The sequence below is a fragment of the Rhinolophus sinicus genome, chromosome 16, assembly GCF_057876585.1.
Source record: "Rhinolophus sinicus isolate RSI-liver-muscle chromosome 16, RSI-T2T, whole genome shotgun sequence".
Taxonomy (NCBI): domain Eukaryota; kingdom Metazoa; phylum Chordata; class Mammalia; order Chiroptera; family Rhinolophidae; genus Rhinolophus; species Rhinolophus sinicus.
The window spans coordinates 177,362,411-177,385,426 of NC_142516.1; the positions used below are offsets into that span (position 1 = coordinate 177,362,411).

General features: G+C 38.5%; 1 protein-coding gene across 1 annotated transcript; it reads left to right on the forward strand.

The window, feature by feature from the left end:
* Positions 1-1,672: 1,672 nt before the first annotated feature.
* PCDH20 (protocadherin 20) lies at positions 1,673-6,952 on the forward strand. The gene is made up of 2 exons (XM_019750797.3): positions 1,673-2,458; positions 3,509-6,952. Exons 1-2 carry the CDS (start codon positions 2,327-2,329, stop codon positions 6,230-6,232), a joined length of 2,856 nt encoding a protein of 951 aa, XP_019606356.3. The 5' UTR covers positions 1,673-2,326; the 3' UTR covers positions 6,233-6,952.
* The last annotated feature ends 16,064 nt before the right edge of the window (positions 6,953-23,016 follow it).

The following is a 23,016-nucleotide window of genomic DNA, read 5'->3' on the forward strand; positions in this document are numbered from 1 at the left end:
AGAAGGAATCATAACCTTTTCCAGAGAGAGCAGCTGGATGATATTGTCAGAAGACCAGGATTCTGTTGGCATGGTGTATAGGGACATTTGAAAAAGGTGCATCTGTGCCAAAAGCATCCACTGCAAAGCAAACCAAGACCTAAGACTTTAGGGGAAATTAAAGACATTTGAGAAAATAATTATAAGAAAGTGACATTACTTCAATTGGACTGTCTTCGTAAGTGGTAGTTTCTGTGTAGGACCCTTGTAAACAAAGGGAAAACTAAGGAAAGAGATTCCTACATTTTCCCCAAGTAAAAGGCAAGTGATCTTAACCGGTTGGAGAGGGCATAAGCTGTGAGGCACATACAGCCTACTGCTGTTGTGATCTGTACAGATGGAGAATTAATTTAGATTGTGGGTCCATACTGCTGGTACTCTGACTTCTGACGGATTACCTAAATCTGGCCATGTGTCCCAAACTTCCAGAAGCTGTGGTTATTGTGTGAAGACATGAATTAAACACAGTTCAGAAGCAGTTTGGGACTGATTTTTGGAGACCAATATGTTTCAACTGCAGACCCCAAGTAAATATTTACCAATTGTTGGTAACAGTTCAGCTGGAGGGCAGACCCACCCGCTAAAGAAGCAAGGAGAGGCAAATTCTACTTCCTGTGTTTTGTTTACCAACCGAATAATGGCCTTCTCCCACATGTGCATGTTCTTGTGTGTGCTTACCACTTCATCAGCACTCCAGTTTCACTCTAAAGAGCTTCAAGGAGCTAATTTTATAAGCCAATTCATTCTATTTGCCAGATTTGTACATAGCGTATTTTGTTTGTGGATCCAATACACAGCCCCATTTGTGCAATAAGAAGCTGTTACACACACCAGGTGTTTTGATGTACTGCATTGCCAATATTTAGGACTCTGTGTGTCTCTAGGATTAGGGGCATGAGGAGAAAATAGGAAGGGTCAGAAGAGAAACAATTAGTTCAGCCAAGTAATTTATATTCTAGTTAGCATAGGGTGAAATTAAAAAGAAAATTAAAGTGGTTCCTATGGAAAGCAAAAGGATGTCAGATCTTTCTCTGACCCAAGAGGAAGACTTTTTCTATTCCAGGCTCACTTGCTAGGCGTGCGTTCAGCAAGAGGATTCTATGTTCAGGGCAGCCCAGAGGGTATCTGGAAACCGAGTGATGAAGAGAAATGTCTACTCAGGAAAAGGCCAATGGTCTTTTCTATTCCTTATGAGAGTTTCATTGACTTAATGCACTGGACTCTCTCCATCCTTGATTTTATAAATGCGGAAACAGGTCACATGGCTACTTAGTGTCAGAGCCAGAGAGGATATCCAAGCATTTTTGCACCACACACCCCTCCGGAGTTGCTTCCTAAAGGACAACTTTCCCAGTAAGCGTTATAAGGAGAGGCAGAGTAATAATTTAAAAAGCAACTTTTTTTTCTTTTTTTCTTTTACCTAGGCTTCAGTGAGTACCCTCAAAAAAAAAAAAAAAAAAAAAAAAAAAAATGCACCCATTAGAGAAATACGTCTAAGGTGCTTGCAGGCAGAATCACTTGTGTTTCCGCACAAGTGTTTCCACACTTCCCTTTGGCTCTTTCCCTTGCTCAGAACCCGCGGCTGCCTCTAAAGACCACAAGGCAGACACCCAGAAACACTTAGACTACACCTAGGAAACCAGCAGAGAAGCTCTGCCACCACAACAGCTAAGGTTCAAAATTAGAGCATGTGGAAATCTTCGCCGAATTCATCGACTTGCTTTTCCGATTCAGACCGCCTTTCAAAGATTTTGAAACTCCTTCCCCCCAGCAAAGAAAACTGGATTTTCTTTCTCTGTGCAAACACTACTGGAGCCAAGTCTCTAGGAGGAACTGGTGGCAAAGCAGGCCATTGGGACAGCGCCTGCGACTGGTCTGCAGCGCCGATTTCCTCTATAAATTCGGACACAAATGCAGGCTTATTTATTATAATTCTCCCTCTTATGCTCGCAACCTGTGGACTTGGGTTCTGACTGGTGCGGCGAGGAGGGGGGCTGCTGGGCACGCGCTCCGTCCGGTGCCCAACCGGGAGGCGCCTCGTCGCAGTTTTCAGAGGCAAGTCCCTATTCTGGCTTTTCCAGCGGGGTCTGGACTTACCCGGGTCCGGGGCAGGAAAACATGCCCGTGCCCTTCTGTCCCTCGCCTTTCTGCCCCCCCTTTTGCTCCCGTCCTTAATTGACCAGCCGGTGACTATTGGCTGAAGTTCCCCAGCGATTTGCATGAACAGAGAGGGAGTGTCTTCTGGCGCCCTCCCGTCAGGAGCGCGCTGACTGCAGCCTCCCTGGGAATGCGCAGCCGAGGGAATGCGCGCAGCTCACCGGCCCTGGCAGTGAGCTGGCGCCCTACGACCTGGCACCCGCGCCTGGATATGGGGCGGCTAAGTCGTTCCAGGAGCACCACCAGCCACAGAAACCTGCCGGTAAGGGTTGGGGTGCACAAACCCCGCGGCCCCGACAAGTTGCAGTACTGTGAAGCAGTTGCAACTCCTTGATGATTTTCAAACCTTTTACCTTCATCGAAACTTCACAGGAAAAAAATTTGGGGGGAGGCGTGTGGGAGGGAGTTGGGGATAATGTGTCTTCATTTTTGCAAGGAATGGGCCAGTCCTTGGGCGTGAGAGGAAGTTTCTGAAGCAGAGATGTAGGCAGATGAGATGGAAGGGGGTTGGGGTTGGAGGCTCAATCCTCTTTACATACTGGGGTTCGGAGATTTTTTTCCCCCCCAGCTGCCAGCATCTGGCTACAACTGCTTACTGCAATTGGCAAACTGTTTTGCACATTTTCCGTGTTTACTTCTTTTTCCCTAGGGATGGGGGATTCGTGAACACTTGATAAAGGATGGAGATCCAGAGCTTTTAGATTTGATTTTAGATCCATGATAAAATGAAAATGACTTTTCTGACCTAAACTGTTTATTTAATTGGTGGGGGCGGGGTTGGGGGGGTCCAAGCGGAAAGCTTTACTGTGTTTATTCGTGTTGTTGTTATTGGTCTCATAATAAGGGATGTATCACATCTCACATTTTGCGGATCTTACTGACAGAAACATTTCCTTGGGAAATAAACGGATAAATTGCCCACCTTCCAGCTCTCTCCACCACCGGCCCCCTCTCCCCGTATAGCCTACCCGGGTGGGTTCCCTGTCGCGTTGCGCAGTCCGTGAGTTAGAGTCCTCTTCACTCCGGAGTGTGTTTCCAGGGATGCTTTACGGTTTGGGATTCCGAAGGTCAACTGGATGAGGGGGTTGATGGGGAGTGGGGGTAGAAAGTGAACAGAAAAATTAAGTTTGCGAGACAACGTGGCCCCACAGCTCTCTCCTTTGCGGCAAGTTTCCTATTCACCCCGCTCTGACCAGAGGGTTTGCCTCTTGTAATGGGGAAGGGGGCAGCCTGGACCCGGGCACTGGTGTCTGACTCCAATCTGTGCTGCTGCATGTGTGTAACAAGCCTTCTCCCCTCCCCCCACTTTCAGCATCTGTTTCTGTTTTTCCTCTTGGTGGGACCCTTCAACTGCCTCGCGAGTTACAGTCGGGCCACGGAGCTTCTGTACAGCCTGAACGAGGGACTGCCCGCGGGGGTGCTCATCGGCAGCCTGGCCGAGGACCTGCGGCTGGTGCCCGGCGCCGCCGGGAGGCAGGATCAGCTGTCGCAGCCGGAGGAGCGCACGGGCGCTGAGCGGAACCCCCCTCTCTCCTTCAGCCTGGCCTCCCGGGGACTCAGTGGCCAGTATGTGACCCTAGACAACCGCTCCGGGGAGTTGCACACGTCTGCCCAGGAAATCGACCGAGAGGCCCTGTGTCTTGAAGGAGGTGGAGGGGCTGCCTGGGGAGGCAGCATTTCCATCTCCTCTCCTTCCTCTGATTCCTGTCTTTTGCTTCTGGATGTACTGGTCCTGCCTCAGGAATACTTTAGGTTTGTGAAGGTGAAAATCGCTATCCGGGACATCAATGACAATGCCCCGCAGTTCCCGGTTTCCCAAATCTCTGTTTGGGTTCCCGAAAATGCCCCGGTAAACACCCGGCTGGCCATAGAGCATCCTGCCATGGACCCAGATGTAGGCACTAACGGGGTGCAGACCTACCGCTTACTAGACTACCATCGTATGTTCACCCTGGACGTGGAGGAGAATGAGAACGGGGAGCGCACACCCTACCTAATTGTCATGGGAATGTTGGACAGGGAGACTCAAGACCAGTATGTGAGCATCATCATAGCTGAAGATGGTGGGTCTCCACCACTGTTGGGCAGCGCCACCCTCACCATTGGCATAAGTGACATTAATGACAATTGCCCGCTCTTCACAGACTCACAGATCAATGTCACTGTGTATGGGAATGCTACCGTGGGCACACCGATTGCAGCTGTCCAGGCTGTGGATAGAGACCTGGGGACCAATGCTCAGATCACCTACTCTTACAGCCAGAAGGTTCCACAGGCCTCCAAGGATTTATTCCATCTGGATGAAGCCACTGGAGTCATTCAACTTTTCAGTAAGATTGGGGGAAGTGTCCTGGAAACGCACAAGCTCACCATCCTTGCCAATGGGCCAGGCTGCATCCCCGCTGTGATCACTGCCCTGGTGTCCATTATCAAAGTCATTTTCAGACCACCTGAAATTGTTCCTCGTTATATAGCAAATGAGATAGATGGTATTGTTTACCTGAAAGAACTGGAGCCTGTTAACACTCCCATTGCGTTCTTCACCATCAGAGATCCAGAAGGTAAATACAAAGTGAACTGCTACCTGGATGGTGAAGGGCCATTTAGGCTATCACCCTACAAACCATACAACAATGAATATTTGCTAGAAACCACAAAACCTATGGACTATGAGCTACAGCAGTTCTATGAAATAACAGTGGTGGCCTGGAACTCTGAGGGATTTCACGTCAAAAAAATTATTAAAGTGCAACTTTTAGATGACAATGATAATGCTCCTATTTTCCTTCAACCCTTGATAGAACTAACCATTGAAGAAAACAATGCACCCAATGCCTTTTTGACTAAGCTGTATGCTACAGATGCTGACAGTGGAGAGAGAGGCCAAGTTTCGTATTTTCTGGGACCTGATGCTCCATCATATTTTTCCTTAGACAGTGTCACAGGGATTCTGACAGTTTCTACTCAGCTGGACCGAGAAGAGAAAGAAAAGTACAGGTACACAGTCAGAGCTGTTGACTCTGGGAAGCCACCCAGACAATCCGTAGCTACTGTGGCTCTCACGGTGTTGGATAAAAATGACAACAGCCCTAGGTTCATCAACAAGGACTTCAGCTTTTTTGTGCCAGAAAATTTTCCAGGATATGGTGAAATTGGAGTAATTAGTGTGACAGATGCTGATGCCGGGCGAAACGGGTGGGTTGCCCTCTCGGTGGTGAACCAGAGTGATATTTTTGTCATAGACACAGGAAAGGGCATGTTGAGAGCTAAAGTCTCTTTGGACAGAGAGCAGCAAAGCTCCTATACTTTGTGGGTTGAAGCTGTTGATGGAGGTGAGCCTGCCCTCTCCTCTACTGCAAAAATTACAATTCTCCTCCTTGATATCAATGACAACCCCCCTCTGGTTTTATTTCCTCAGTCTAACATGTCTTATCTGTTAGTACTACCTTCTACTCTCCCAGGCTCCCCAGTTACAGAGGTCTATGCTGTGGACAAAGACACCGGCATGAATGCTGTCATAGCTTACAGCATCATAGGAAGACGAGGTCCTAGGCCTGAGTCCTTTAGGATAGACCCTAAAACTGGCAACATTACTCTGGAGGAGGCATTGCTGCAGACAGATTATGGACTCCATCGTTTACTGGTGAAAGTGAGCGATCATGGTTACCCCGAGCCTCTCCATTCCACGGTCATGGTGAACTTATTTGTGAATGACACTGTCAGTAATGAGAGCTACATTGAGAGTCTTTTAAGAAAGGAACCAGAAATTAATATAGAGGAGAAAGAGCCACAGATCGCAATTGAACCGACTCATAGGAAAGTCGAATCCGGGTCCTGTATGCCCACCCTAGTAGCTCTGTCTGTAATAAGCCTGGGTTCTATCACTCTCGTAACAGGGATGGGCATATACATCTGTTTAAGGAGAGGGAAAAAGGATCACAGGGAAGATGAAAATCTGGAAGTACAAATTCCACTGAAAGGAAAAATTGACTTGCACATGAGAGAGAGGAAACCGATGGATATTTCTAACATTTGATACTTCATTGTGGAATAGCACAGAGATGTTTTAACTGACTTTGGGGAGTCTTCACCACCTAAGTGAGAGGGTGTAGATGGCAGTTCCAATGAAGGACGACTAATTTATAACTTGTACTATATTGTAAATAGCTGTTTACGGGTTTTTAAATTCAAATTCAGAGGTTATAAAATGTGTACAGCATTTTTTAATGAAAATTAGTATTAACAGCTATAGAAGTTATATAAAAAAAAAAAAAGCTTGGACGCAATTTGCAGCTTTCATACACCAAGCAGATGATTGATAAAAACAGTAAGGTAAGAAAACGGTACATTGCATTTTTGGTCTAAAAAGTCCTTTCACCACAAGAGGGCATCGGCTGCACCTTTGCAGGGCACTGTTTCGAGGTATTGTACAGGACAGTTGTACATCAAATTAATGAGAGAGTATATTTTAAATATATTGTTTTTAACATTAATAAATAAGAAATTAAAGGAAACTAAATTTCAATTAAATGTATGATAAGAAAGAAAAGAAATGCATTTGTAAACAGAACGTTTACCTCACAAGCACATCATGTACACTTTGAAAGAGAAGGCATTACAAAGAACTGCAATATTTTTTAGCAAGGTTAAAAACATTACCATGTGTTAAAGATTTGACCTGCTGAAGATGATTTCACTTTCTGTGTACTCAAATTGTTTTCTGTTTGCTTTACCACTGCACTTGCTATTATTACAGGAAGAATATATATATATATATATATATATATATATATATATATATATATATATATATATATATATATATATATATTCTTCCTTACAGAAACTATAACTAGAAATTGTGTCCAAGAAAAACAGCCAGAAGCAAAGGAATGTTTTAATCTTTAGTTGCTTCATAGGTGTTCATGACATTTTGGTGTTTTCACTGTCAGTAGCACTTCATACTTTGGTTATATGTTAGATTTCCGTATGCTTAAATTCATCCATCACATTAAGATAATTAAAAAATCATATTAAAACAGAATATTCTAGAAGCTGGTGTACACTACTGGTTGTTTTAGTTGGGCATTTTATATAAAAGTTATACTTATCTTTTTTGTTGTTTAGGTTTGTTGGCTACCATTGCTGGCTTCCTTTCTTTGGCTTTGGATTAAGTCCAAGAGTATCTGTAAGCCCAGCAACAGATTTCTTTGATAATTTAGCCTTTACTGAATCCTTCGCAATGAAGCAAACTAGTTCATCAGTGATCAATCTCTTTCACTTCCTTGTGTGAGCTGAAAATTTTATTTTCTATGAGAGGATAGCAAAATTATATGTAGAAACAAGAAATTGTGTTAGCTTCAACTGGATCATTCTATTTTTTGGCATCGTGTGTCTGTACTATACCAAAAGTGTTTATATGTCTGCAAATTAAAAGTATATATTTTCATAATTTCTTTCTCATTGTTAGCATTTTCTATTTGAATCTGGACTTGTTCTTTCACTGAAGTGCCTCTTACGGGCATTTGTTTGCTTCTAGAGGTAAATGTGGGTAAACTGTTAATATCCTGTTACACTAAAGTTTATATTAAACTAATTCATTGCTCAATTAAACATTGGGTAAGTTATTAAATATGTGTGTAGTTATAGACATATATGTATAATAGAAAGAGTATGCTTATATGTTTGATAGAAGTTCCTATGATAATTTATATCCAGGCATGTGCACATGCATATTAATTCATTATTTAGTATTAATTATAAACATTAATTTTACTACATACTTATAGCAATCCTGTTAGCTGTGCTACAATAGCTTTCGATAAATATTAAAATAAAAATACATTGCAAAAGAAAATTTGAATGCAAACACCGAAGACGTTTTGAATTTCCATCAACTCACTTTTCTTGTTTTCTTCAGTTTGACAATTTGAATAAAATATAAGCATATGAGGTTGTAGTGTTTATTACAAAGAGGAAGTATATTTTTATTGGAAATTTATTTTGTATGAGAGGTACCTGAGCTAAGAAACTAAGGTCATTTAACCCCCAAAACTGTTCATTCATAACTGATGTATAGCCAAGGATGAAACCATTCTCCACTAGACATTATTTACATCTTATTTATCTTTTTTAAAGGAAGGAATGGCATATGAAACAAGTAGCGCCATTAATTTTTTTTAAATCCTCTATAAGTGCAATGATTTAAGCATTAGTACAAACAACAAAATATTCTATTTCTAAATTTGTAGAATGTTCATATGTTTTGGGGTATGGACTTCATCTCTAGCATGAGAAATGCCTGTAACGTTAATAAAAAGATGTGTTTTTAAATAACTTTCTTGTGCCAGAATTTCCTTCACAAAAAATGTCCCATTTATATTAAAAACATTTATAGCAAGGGAAGTTAAAGTAAACCAAGCTCAACGATAAAAGCCCCTTTTTACGAACACCTTGTGCGAGAACAGTTGCCAAAATGTATGCTAATCATGTCAATGTTGTTAGTCGAGCTGGCACAAAAATAAACGTTCCATTCATTAAAACCCTAATATCCATTTAACAGTTTGAGAACCAGAAGTCCTCTTTGCCCAATTTAATGAAGAAGAGATTGCTCTGATCTTTGCACTGCCAAATCCATTCTTACAGTACAGAGAAAATTGTTCATTAATTTGGGATTGGGATATTTAAAACCAACATAGCAATTTCAGCTACAAGGGAAAAAACAAGTTATGTTATTTGATTCTTCAGGGTAGATTCCCTGACCTTACTTAAAAAAGAAAAAAGAAAAAAAGAAGTTTTCTTGGCAGCTATGCGTCTATCAATGGTGGTTTAAAAGGAAAAGGAAAAATAAATGCTTCTTTTAAAACAGCTTTATAGTATTAGTGTTTTTGAAAAAGTTCAAATCTTTTGTGTTTTGGGAGCTCTGCATGTATTTTATGAAAACACCAAGCATGATGTTGCTATGAAATAACGTCCCTGAAATAACGTACACTGATTAGGGATCGTGTATGAAGTTGACTTGATTGCAGTCACATCTCTCGTAAGGATTCTAATTTGCGCTCCCAGAAAATGTCTCAGTTGACAACTGTGAAAGGAGGAATTAAGCGAGTATCTCATCTGGAGACTCAGGTTCCAATCTCTCCTCAGTGAGGAGAGGACTCTCTAGGGTCCTGACCTGTGGCCGACAATAGAAAGTGTAAGGGAAGGAAAGCAGTGAACATCTGATGCTCTTCAACTCCATCGGGCAGCCTCTGCTCATGGAGGCCAGAGAAATGGACACCCGAGAGTTGTCTTCCCGGTAAAGGGGATTTGCTCACTGCAAGAAAGCAGTCACTTGCTCAAGTAACAGTTTGCTAACTTGCACAATTTCTGCCTAGCAATGTGCTTTTACAGTGGGAGTCGTCAACAACTATTTATTTAAGGAAAGAGAATTGACAGTCACGTAAATGGACTCCAAGCAGGAAAAACAATCTTAAGAAATTGGTAATTCCTGACAAAAGACCCACTATAATGTTTTTTTCTAGTTATTTCTATTTCTGATAAGAAAAGGTCATGTATATTTTTCAGATGATAGATACATACAGCCTATAATCACTGTTAAATGTCAGTCTTGTATAAAATTGTTCTTAAAATAGTAGCATTTATTTTCTCTGATAAACCTCTAAATTGGGATGTCTTCCTTTAAGGGTATAAAACAAAATTGGGTGAATTTTAAGACTTAACCTACCAATGTCAAGAATACTGTGATAATTTAAAAAGAAACCATTCAGTCATCCCATATATACTCATTTTCGTCCTCTTCGTTACCAGGGATTTGACTGCAAACAAGACAAAATCCTTTGAAGAATGTGGATTATGGTGTGGAAGGCCAGTAACAAAACTTTCGATCTCAAAAAATTGTGCGAGAGAAATGCCTGTTCTTAGTGAGCGGGCCCTAATCCAATTCTGGAAAGTGCTGGAGAAAGCTTCCCAAAGGAGGTGATTTCTAAGCTGGGCCCTCTCAGAGGAAGTGATATCTAAATTGAAATAAAAAAAGGAGAATTTAGCCAGGGAAAAGTGGGCAGAAGGAGACAGAAGAGGAAAAGGAAATTGTGTACAAGGGACACATGTGAAAGTTAGCATGTCATTATTGAAGGACCACAAATATTATCATTCCTCTTGGCTGAAGGGATGAACAGAATGAAAGATGTTACTAACAATGAGTTTGGAGATCTAAATGTACTGCAGATAACGAAGGGACTCATGTCCAGGTGTCATACTTACAGGTTGCAATTTTATCCCACAGCGAATGGGACATTTTAAGGATTTTGACCATGAAATTTGTGTTTTAAAAGATCACTTTGGCCACGTGTGGAACTTGTGTAGAGATGATTCTGGAGACTGGGCAGAAAGTAGTAATGGAAGATTGGGCCTTAAACCAGGGAATATAAAGGAGATCTATTATAGTATGGAATATAGTAAGTAATTTTTGCTGATAAAACTTGTTATGCTAACAGAAACTAATCCACATGTAATAAACAAAAAAGTTCATCATTTCATAATTTGCTTTCAAGCCTATATTACAAATTTGAAAAGGTAGGGAATGCATTTACTATTAAATTAGCAATGAAAGCACTGGAGTTATAACCCCTTTTTAAATGTTGGGATTTATGATACACATGGAATTTTAAAGATACTAATTTACCCAGTTTATTTCATATTTATGAATGTTAATTCTATTCAATTTAACAAACACTACTAGGTGCCCAGATGGTAGATATTCCAACAGGAGGTTGACCTCCTCAAGAATATTTTATTCAAGGAATTTGCAATATTTTGCTTGTAGTTGCACTGCGAATTTCCCCATGCAGAAGAGTCATGTTAAAAATTGAAGAAAAAAGACAATCAAATGTCAAGTGTAATAAGATATAAATATAAGATGTAAATGTAATTTCAAGTGTGTGACTATCAGGAAAGAATGCTATGGCTGTTGCAGGCAATTCTGAACAAGATCCAGGAATATGAGCTAGTGAAATGGGTAGTTAGGGCCAAGAAGTGCATAGGCCTTGAGGGTGGACCATCACTTTTGAATAAAAAAAAGTCGTTTAACAAATCTTATGTCTTAGTTTATCTTGTGTAAATGAATAATTTAATATTATTGTATCCAGTACCCGCTGGTGAATTTCCAAACCCAGGCCAAAAAAACATACAGAAGGTATAAAAACACTATCTTATGCAATCCGAGGTGCAATAAAAGTCATTTGTCCTGTCTTCCACAAAATTGCCCCTTCTAAGACTCATCTGTATGGAAATTATGAACTTAACTCTGTCTAGAGTGCAATTTTGAAAATCAAATAAGTTAATTCATGCAAAATAGTTCACACAAATGAAGTGTTCCACAAATATTAGCTATTATCATTGCTATTGGAATTAAACAGAGTGCTGTGTGGTTGTCTTAGCAGTTTCTTCACTCATTCTTCTATCAGATTCATTCAACAATGTTTTTATTATACAACAAAAACCATAAAACTGATAGTGCTTTAGACTGAAGGCCTATATGCACAACACAATCTAATATGTGTATCCTCATTATCCATTTCTTAGGCCCTTTGATTTTTTTCTCCATTTTTCTCATGAAGAGTTCATATGTCCTTTTTCATTTGGAAATCTCATGAGGGCCGGAACCATAAATTGTCAGACCATGGGACTTTGGAGACAATTTAGTGTAACCCCCTCATTTTACAGTAGAAGAAAGTAAGACATAGAATATCAAGAAAAAAAATAAAGACAACTTAGGGGAAAATAGCAATTATGGATATAAAAAATAATCAAAATCTTACTGAAAAGAGCAGTTACTTGTCCTCCAAATGTTTCCCATAAAATGCGTATTTTAATTTTACCTTCATTGGAAAGTTAACCAAAGTATTATCCTTAAAAAGATAATATACCAGTATTTAAAAACAAAATTTCTGAGATGAAATCTCATTTAAAAATGAGGTCAATCAAAACTAATTAAAATGAATTATTAAAATCATACATCTTCCCTGTATACACTTGGAGGAAAAAAATAGATACTTTTTTTTAAAATAAAGTCACTTATACCTCATAAAGAGAAAACTATAGAAAATTATGAATTTATGTACCTGACAGATACAATAATTGCAAGAAAATAGTAAGGAAGATAAAACTTCAGGAGATTAGAGAATAGGTGAAAATAATTAAAGAAAATTTTATGAGCCCCACAGAAAAAGTGGAAAAGAAATAAACTTGATTTATAATAAGAGAATGCATACTTGTGCAAATTCATGTATACATTCAATATAGAAAAGTCAGGTTCAAGTGTGGATACAGGGGATGTTACTGATTTGAAAATGACCAGGCTTAAGTACAGTAAGATAAATAAAGGTAAAGCTGGAATGACTGAATATTAGGAACTCACTAAATCAGACTTGACAATCTCAGAGAGACTCGGGATTATTGTCCTTTTTACAGTTTTGGGTAAAATACACTGAAATTAACAAAGATAAAAACTATTATCATCAATTTTTTATTTACTAAATATAATTACGATTAGCCTATCCATCACACTGTAAGTAGGACATTGTGCTAAGCAGGAGGGGAAGTTTTCGTTCATTCTCCCAAAGATTACTCTCCAGTTTGAGAAAACTAATGTACATGACACATCTGTAGAGGTGCGTGTGTTTCTCCTCCCATCTGCTCTTCCCCTCTGACATGTGTATCTCAGAGACAAAGATCACGATGGCACATAAAAGGACTACTTAGGAATATGTACAACATACTGGGAGCTAATAAGGAGAACATCAGAATTGTTAGAGGATGATAATCTTCACAAAATATATAAGCTATAAAATAGGAATTGAGCATTTTCTGTGGCTAGAAAGGGCAAATTTAAAGACTTCTATAAAATATATTTTACTCATTTTGAAACTTGGAATTCCCTATAACTCTCAAGTGTAACTTTCATTTAAAAGATTAAAGAAATACGTGTACTAAACAGTGAACCAGGTACTCCCATCATAAATTTACATTTCAGAATACTTAAAGTGTAATTATATTATTCATTCACTTTACATAGGTAGAAGTAACTCTGCCACTATATTTCAAAAGAGACACTGATTTCTGTTTTGCAAATATACTTTGTATCATTTCAAATTCATAGTTGTGTGTTAAACTTTCTTAAGGTGCTTTCTTGGCAATCCATTCAAAGATCAAATGGATGTAAAATGTACTTTGGGAATTGTTATGTAAAGCTTTCAAATAATACTATGTAACAGTATTTTTCAAAGTTATCAGATTTGGTAAAATGTATGATGAGAGGACACTTCAATGTTAAAGTATATGAATTACTGTGCATACATTCTGAATGCTCCATTTCATTAAGAAGAAAAAAATACTCCAGAGAAACTCCAGAAGATTCGTAGAAAAACAAATTGTACTTTAAAGGTAGAGTGAAATGGACAAAGAAAGAAAAATAATGAAAGAAATTCAAAATTCTAAAATGTTTACATTAACTTTTTTTTTTTCCTTTTTAAAAGCATCATCCACTCAACTTCCTTCCTCACCACCCCCAGTGCCTTATGAAATAGGGAAGCTAGTTTCCTTCATATTTGTGTAGTTAAATTGTAAAATATTAAACATTTTCAAAGTAAAATGTTTGTGGGCAATGCTAACCATGAACCAGATGCTAAAAACCACGATTGCTTTATGTTGAGACAACTTTCCATTTGTGATTCTTTCAATCATTTTTCAACAGTAAAAAGTTCCATTGACTTTGTAGATTTTCTTATAAGTAGCATTTGAAATTCACTGCAAAGAGAAGAATTTCAATAAAATACTTATATGGAAGAATCTAATCACTGAAATTTTTCAAAGCCAATTAATTTACATATGTTTGATTTCTCGATCTAGTCCCACAAAGGATTTTTTTTCCCCACAAGAAACATTCTAGAACATACCGTTTCCCCCATCTTATTTACAAATGTATTTAGCCAAAGAATGTACAGATTTCGGTGAAGAATAACTGAGTATAAGTTGGCTTATAAGATTCTTCAAAAGAGGTTTAATACAACTTAAGTGAATCAACTTAATCCTTTTTTGTGCTTCATGATTTACTCGGGACACACTCACGTGCCATGAAGTACCAACATTTCCAATCAAACCGTTCAGTGGGGAATGTCGATTAGTCCAGGTAGAGACTATTTCTAAAGGACCTTAGTAGTGAATGTACATATCAGAAAAGAAAGGCAAAATATCTATGAAAACTTACAAAACATGTATCTCACTGAGCCAGGAGGAATCTTTAGACACCAACATTGTCTTCCCTTTGAGCTTCCTTGATCATAGTTGATCAATCCTGTTGGGCTTTCATAAGAGAAGCTCAGTATTCTCAGAATCCATCCATTAGCCCACCTGTGGTAGGCAGAATAGCCCCCACAGTTGTTTATCCCTTAATGCATGGAACCTATGAAGACATTATGTTATGTGGAATGGGCCTTGCAGATGTAATATTGGCATTATGGACCTTAAAATATGGAGCTATCTGCCTTAAGGAACTAGAAAGTCTCCTAACTCACAGTCAGCAAGGAAACGGGGATTTCAGTCCTATAATTGCATGGAACTGAATTCATCAAAACCTGAATAAGACTGGAGGTGGACTCATCCATAGAACTTCCAGAAATTCATACAGCCCTGCTGACACCTTGATTTGTGCATTACAAAACACCAAACAGAGGACCAGCTAAGCCACTCTGTGCCCAGACTTCTTTCTCAGGACTGGGAGTTAATAAAAGAGTATTATTTTAAACTGCTAATTTTGAGGTAATTTGCTAAAGAGGTGATAGAAAACAGTATCCTGTTTCTGATATGAAAGAAACTAGCTTCCCTATTTTACAAGGCACTGAGGGTGGTGAGAAGGGAAGTTGGGTAGATGATGACCGTATCCTGAAAAAAGACAGTACACATCCATTAAAGGCCAAGTTTAGTTGACTTACTATAACACAACATTGTTTTATTTTGTGTAACTTGTATGATAGATGCTTTTTTTTTTCTTCTTTTTTTTACAAAATGGTGTTAAGTACATATCTAATTATAATTTGGTAAATAAAGAAAAAAAAAACAAATCTTAGAATAGTCAATATAAATATAATGGAAAATCAATTCATGTGCTGTGAGCTTACTGTGTTCCAGTGTGACCCTGCCACTTAGACACTATGTTCACTTTACTTTTACTAAGTCACAGAAAGAAACAGAAAACCAGAAGTGTTTTTATTTTCATAAAAGACTCCCTCAGTTGACTAACATTGGAATGAGTGTTACTGAATTGTTGAATTCATCGCAGACCCAATTTGGGATAAGATGAACTGAATGACTGGATGGGTGTGTTATAATAGCATATGTAAAAGGCTGCTGTGATAAAAAAAGAGCATGTTAAAATGTATGTTTTTGTTGTTGTTGTTGTTGTTACAGACAAAATAGCCTTTCTAATGGATGAGTCTCTGCAGTCGATGAATTATTTGAGGTGACCTGTAATCTCCAATTCTCTGAAAACAAGCACTTTGGGGAGTTTTTTAAAATACACATTCTTATTCCACTTTCCTACCAACTCTGCTTCCTATTGAAAAGCTGCTTCATCATATACAATAAATTCACACTAGAAGGTGAAGTTCATTAGAATCACTGATTTAGTATGCACTGACTTTTTATTGGACATTACTATTGGCATATCCAATATATAGTATATAGGACTGTATTTTAGAATACATTCCATACTGGTGAAATTTTGCAAGTGCAGTAAAATGTTTTAGATTCATATCAGGACACATATGACTGAAAGGTTAAAGCGCAGTCATATTTTTTTCTCATTTTGCAAAATTACACGTTTCTTTCCTAAATGTGTACATTTCTTTTTCACTTTGTATGTCAGTCATTTTTGATGATTGTATGGTTTTTGTTCTAAATTCTGATTTTAAAAACATGAAAATTAGGAACACTGGTTCAAATACATTTAAAAACTCAAACAGGAAAACATATTTCAAGAGTACAATTTTCTTAGAGTTAATAAAGGAAATTGGGGTGGAGAGCTAGGGGATCATAAGTGATCATTTAGGACACATTTTAGAAAGAAATTGGGATGACTGCTCATGGAGAAAGATACCACATGTCTAAGTGTCCCCCAATTCTGAGCTATACTTTCACAAAAAGAACATGTCTTTCCCATTACTTATCTAACCAGCCACTGGGTTGTGGGATAATCTGTCCTCGGGTTATTCACTGATGAAGCACATTTAGGATATGAAGAAGCTAAAAACCTGGGGGTTCACATAGATGAGAAGACTGTCTTCTCTTCTCTGCCGGGAGTTTTAGTTGTTGGCTAAACACGAGCCAAGTACCAGTGATGCTACTTCCTGGAGACCTTGCAGGACATCAGCATCTCCAGGTATATGACCCAGCTGTCCCTCTCATGCTTGTGTTGGATAGGAAGTTTTCTCGAACTTGTCAGAAACGCCTACAACGTTGGAGAGTTTCTTCCCAGAATGTTTTCTAAGCTGTCCCCGTTGTGGAGCTGACATGCCTCCTCTATCCTGAATGGCGTTTGAAGTCGCCTCTGCTCAGGAAAAGGCTGGAGGCTAGCTAGCTATAGAGCTTTCACTGTCCTGATAGGGTGACAAGTGTGACTGGAGATGTGCTACTCAAGGTGTGGTACTCAGGTCAGCGGCAGCATCTGGTTGCTTGTTAGACATGTAGAATCTGGGGCCCACCCTAGATCTGCGAAACAAGAATCTGAATTTAAGAAGATTCTCAGTTGATTTGTATGTAAAAAAAAAAAAAAAATGTTGATTAAAAAAAGAATGTGTCTGGAGCATTGCCTCTCTAGCTTGTTTGCATGTTGAAATAACCTAGTGGAAAAACAAATAAACAAAAACACCTGATACCTGGGTCCCACTCCCACAACTTTACTTGGTATGGGGTGTAGGGTGGGAGTCAGGATTTTTATGGGGTACCTCAGGAGATTCAAAGGCACAGCAACATTTGAGCATCACCAGATTAGAGTCCTACCATTTGCCTGTTTTACTTGGTACTCCAACATCCAGTCTATTGGGGATTTCTTTCATCATGTCCTCCCCTCCCAACCTGCTACAAAAAGGAGATTATTTCCAACACTACCTAAAGACAGAACTCATAAATTAGTATGAATCAGATCTTTTTTTCATTTGCATCATCCTAAGAATACTGTTCTCCTCATTCTCAGAAGCAGGCAAAATAATGAGAATGGTACTAGCATGTTTACCTCCTGGAAATTTTAGTCTAGGACAGGTCCTGGAATATAAGCCTGATGAGCATGGCAACTGTGTCTTTTTTTTTTTTTTTTTTTTTTTTTTAAGTGTAATTCTAGAACAAAGAATAATGTCTGGTACATACTGTGTTTCCCCCAAAATAAGACCTAGCCGGATAATTACCTCTAATGCATCTTTGGGAGCAAAAATTAATACAAGATTTTATATTAATTTTATATATAAGATCCAGTATTATTATATTATACTATATCATATCATATCATATCATATCATATCATATCATATCATATCATATCATATCATATCATATCCTATTATATCCTATTATATTATAGACCAGGTCTTATATTATAGTAAAATAAGACTGGGTCTTATATTAATTTTTGCTCCAAAAGATGCATTAGAGCTGATGGTCCAGCTAGGTCTTATTTTCAGGAAAACACCATAGCAGAGTCTCCATAAAAATATTTGTGGAGTAAATAAATGCATCATGAATGGAAGGTAGTCCTAACACATAAATTAGAGTAGTTATGTACTTGAGAAGAAAACCATCATATCTTGACTGTAGAGGGCAAGGTAGAAGAGGCTGGGAGCTGGAACTAAGCCCGGGAGTAGCAGTCAGAGTAGGGTCTGCAGTGAGAACGGGTGTGATTGGCTCCATCGTCTCACATACCTTTAGTGTTCTGGTAGAGAGTGGGATAAGCTTAAGACGGCAAAAATGAGGAAGTGAGTAACAAGTATAATGTATGGCCACCGGGTCACAAGATGTAATTATTCAAGAGGCTTTCTTTTCCAGGAGCTGTAAACCCGTTTCAACTACCAATATGAGAGGTATCTAGTTGGGGGGAAGATTATAAAACATAGAAGGAGAAAAATACAGAAAAGCATATTCTAGGCATAAAAATCTGAAGTAAACAAAAATGGAATTACAAGCAACTTTAATTGCTGAGAATGAAAGATGTGCTGATGAAAATCTCACTGCTCCTCTTCCCATTTTACGACTGAAGAGAAACAGGAAAACAGTGCCTAGTGCTTGCTGAAGTGAAAAGGAAATAGCAACATCCAACAAGGTAAACAAACAAAACACGTGTTCACATCCTGGATTTTCCGACCAACTACTGGCGTTAAAAGCTTGGGGATATTTCATAAACATCTATAAGCCACTTTTCCCCCAAATGTACACAAAGAAATGACCTGGGGTTCTTCTGAGGACTAAAGATATTTCATGTAAAGCAGCTAGCATTATGGCTTGTACATGGTCACCAATCACTCACATATGTTTCTTTCCTTCTCACTTCCATTTAGCCTGCCCCACCTTATTTAAAATATGACACATCAAGGGCATAGAAATTTTCAGGGCCAGTTTTTGTATCCTCAGGGCTTAGCCCTAAATGTTTATTGAAGGAACAAATAATAAAGATGGTTTCAATTGTTTTGAGTAGGAGGGATGGGAGGGAAACACATGAAGATGTAAATACTGATTCGTAAATTGTTAAAAATTCTCAGTAAGCATCTAGTATGTAGCATGTACAGCGATATTATAAAAATATGCAATTGGAACTATTCTCTGGGACTCAGAGTTTAGTTAAGGACAGTGAAAACAAAACTGCAATTTAATGGGACAGATGTCTTAATAGGGGATGAATAAAGCCGAGAGAATCAATTCAAGCATTTGGTTTACAATATTTTGTGTGCAGCTGGTTTCAATTTCAAAATTATTAACAATCTCAAGGCTGAGTACAGTTCAGTGTGTCCACACATACTGTTACAGCAGAACAAGCAGGAAATGTGAGCTGAAAGATTTGGGGAGTTTGGGCTGCAGAGGCATCATCTGTTCCTTAGTTTTCAGACTTTGTCTTTCTTTTCCCTGACTCCTGCTTCCTAATTAAATCCAAATGGTTCTCTCATTTGTTTGCCTAGCCCTTCCAACTGAGACATGATGCCAGTAATATATGCCATCTTCCTTTGGCTCCTTTCTTTCTAATTTGCACCATTAACCTATTCTTTTTGTAAAAATGTGGGATTTGTCAATTCTCTCTCCCGCCTGTTATACTGCTTGAGACAGACACACTGATGTACTTTAAGATTAGAAATTAAGTTATAAGATAGTAAACGTGCTGAGATAACCATCTCTGATACCCTTTACTAACCCAACCAGGAATGGACAAAGAAGACTAGATAGATAGATACTGCCTTGTGAAATATACACTAAGAAATGTTCTACCAATAGAACTGTACTATCATATTGACAATTACAAAGATACATAATTTCAGGGAGTCTAAGCTACTGGAAAATTGAAACAAGTAGATTGCTGATGCAAGTAAAAACTGGGAAATTTTTTGTGGTTGGCTACTGGCCAATATGTACACATTATAAAATGTGCCTTATTATTTTCCTTTGCACTTTTACTTGGAAAAAAGTATAACCAAAGAAAATAGTTTCAAACTTGTGTGCACAAGCTTATTTGTGGCAGAGTTAAAGAGTAATGGTAAAAAAACAAAACAAATACAAACAACAACACATAAATTAGAGTAGTTATGCACTTTAGAAGTACAAAAAACAAAACCTATGCTTACATTAATATACAATTGGTTAAAAATATGACAAACATAGTAAAGACAATGCAGCATATGTCTATGTCATTGCAAATTCCATAGCAATTTTCGTCTCCCTGTATGATCCCTATGATTATTATAGTTATCTTGCTTTTCTCACATATTAATTTATTGCACTCCTGACAAAGTTTCCCCATTCATTTAGAGCAGGGTTTCTTAACCCGGTATACGTATAACAGAAAGTACAAAATAAAGTGGGAGAGGGCAGTAGGGGATACATTATCAAGAATTCTGCATTTATGCGCAGGAGATTAGTCATAAAATGAACACACACTTTGTGATCCAGGAACATGAGAATTAGTTAAGCTCAGCGCTGCTGGTGTCTATTTTGGTTTTCCTGTGGTAGGAGACAATATGAGGATCAGACTAGCGCAGAAGAAAGAGAAGAAGCAAGGGAGGGGAGGAGGGGAAAAGGAGAAAGAAAGAAAGGGAGAGAAAGAGAGCAGAGAAAAGCAAAACAGAGCTGGTGGCATCTTTTAAACCCTTCCATCCATCTGTGCTTGAAACCAGTCACTATGGAGATTTTCCATTGTATGGACAATAAATCTATTCTGCTGTTTTTTATTCCTCTCAACAATTCTGAATTGTCACCCCTGGTAATTATATTTTTGAAAGTCTTGACTAATTGGAACGACTGTCTGTGGTTCTCTCCACCCGCCATGAGAGCCTGTCTCTGCACTGTGCACGTCAGTCTCCCCACTAGATGCCCTTTCCTTCCTTATCCACCAGGAAAGCGTCTATGATCCAGGAAGTATTAGCACAAGTGCCACTTGTTCTGGGATGCCTGCTTTCAGGAGCTCGTTTCCTCTTACTGCTGGGGCATTTTGCATATACCTATACCATAGCAATGAACGGAAAAGTCTCGTGGATTATATCTATTGTTCTGCATAATTTTCTTATCACCAAAATATATAAGTTCCTCAATGGGAAAGAGAAAGAAAAAAGAAAAAAAAGTGAATTTTTTACCCCCAACTCATATTAGAGATAGATCTGAGATTGGTCGTTCAGTAGTTGGCGTTTTCAGCCAATCAAGCTAGTCCTTAATAATGGGTGAAATTTTACTCTTTCAGTGTCCCCCTTTGTACTTTTGCTTGAGTCGATGTGCATTACCTAGCAGGAACAGTCTGTGTCTAACATGTTTAGTGTCTTATTTTCACTCAGAAATTCATGAGGTAAAACATTTCTCATTAGCTTTCCCTTTCTCCAGAAATTTCTGTGGTATCTTAAATTATTAATAACCTCAGATGCTGTGGCCTGTTATCAATGGAAATATATGATAAAAAAATAAATTGTAAATATCCATGGAATAATCAATCTGAGAATGTAATCAATCCTTATTTTACTGCAGCAATGGAATCCTGGGTCAGAAGTTCTCGATTCAAGATCAATTTTTGCCACCTATAGCTATAAGTATCGTGAACTTGACCAAATTAGCTTTCGGAATATCAGTTTCTTGTTCAGAAAATATGGATAATACTACAAGGTTGAAATAATACAAAAAGAAAAGAAGGTAGGTAAAAATGATCTGTACTTTCTAAAATGCCAGATTGCTCTCGCTGCAAAGAGGTCACTGTAGCCTCCACGAGAGGAGTTTCGGTGGATGTGAAGGCAAAACTGCAGTAGAACTTGGAGTTAATAGAAATTGAATCATGGCAGACAATTCCCTTAAAGAAATTTGGCTTTGAGAAAGAAGAAAGATTTAGGCCAAAGTTGAAGAGCAATGTGTTGTTGGAGGAAGTTTTCTTTCCTCCTGCCTCCTGTGAAAAATATTGGTTGGAGTGAAATCAATAGGAAAGGAGATTTGAAGGGAGGAAGTAGAGAAGAATCAATAGCTCAAGTCTAAGATAAATCAGGACAGCATGTTATTCAAAGAAGAGGTGGCGGTTGTAGTATAGTCAGGATGAAAGATGTTTCATTGTAACAAGGAAGCAGCCAAAGATGGGCGCAATTGTAGCCGATAAAATTGTAGAGTGGGTTGAAGGAATTTAAGGAAATAATTACCCATGCTCTCTCTGAAATAGGAACAAATAGAAAGATGAATTCATCTGTGGAGAATTAAAGGGAGATGGAGAGTTAGAAATTTGTGGACAGTGGAGGAAGTTTAAAAGAAACTATTTTCAAGAAAAGGGAACAGAAGCTGATTATGGAAAGGACACCGATGGATGCTTTGGTCATGAATTTGCACGGTTCTGTGATCTTCTTAATCACTGCTCACATGCAATGCACAGATGCAGACAGGAGTGATGAAAAGAAGAGAGGGCAAAGGAGATGAAGATGCTAGAAAGAGGGTGTTTGAAGTGAGTAAAACACTGACATTTAGGGAAGACATAAAAAAAATTGGACCGAGAGAGAGCTGCCATGGAGAAATTAGAGGATTCTATAGATTAAAAATGCATGCATAATATGGTGGAGGAATTAATTTATTTAAATTAAATGAGAAGGATAGAAGGTTATGTTCAGACAAAACTATCTATTTATTATTTTGGAAGTAGAGTAGTTCTGGCCAGCTGCAAAGGGTGACCAGGAGGGAAGGAGGTTTAAACACTGGAAGTGAGAAGGCCACTGGACATACAGGAATGAAATACTAGAGTAGTGACTGGATCAATGACACGGACAGCAAAGTCACCCAAACGCATGGCAGGACTTGAGGAAGTTGAAAGAAGATGAGGAACGTGCCATACACACCTTCAGTAAACGAGTGGGCAGGATGAGGGACTTTGAGGTTGACAGTGACAAAGAAGAGTAGAGCAGAATGTAAATGTTTCATTCTAAAATACTACTTGTGGTGGGAACACACAAAACTTTTTTAAAATTCTCCACTGTTTCTTAACATTTATTCATGCACTCACTGCACCCCCAAATGAAAAAATCACACAGGCTTTATAACATCTTGGTTGAATCTTAACTTTTT

Excerpts from the sequence above, each read along its gene's own strand:
- PCDH20 (XM_019750797.3), top strand. The coding sequence starts at position 2,327 with ATGCGCAGCCGAGGGAATGCGCGCAGCTCACCGGCCCTGGCAGTGAGC. Across the intron at positions 2,459-3,508 it reads CCAGCCACAGAAACCTGCCG|CATCTGTTTCTGTTTTTCCT; the intron begins GTAAGGGTTGGG and ends CCCCACTTTCAG.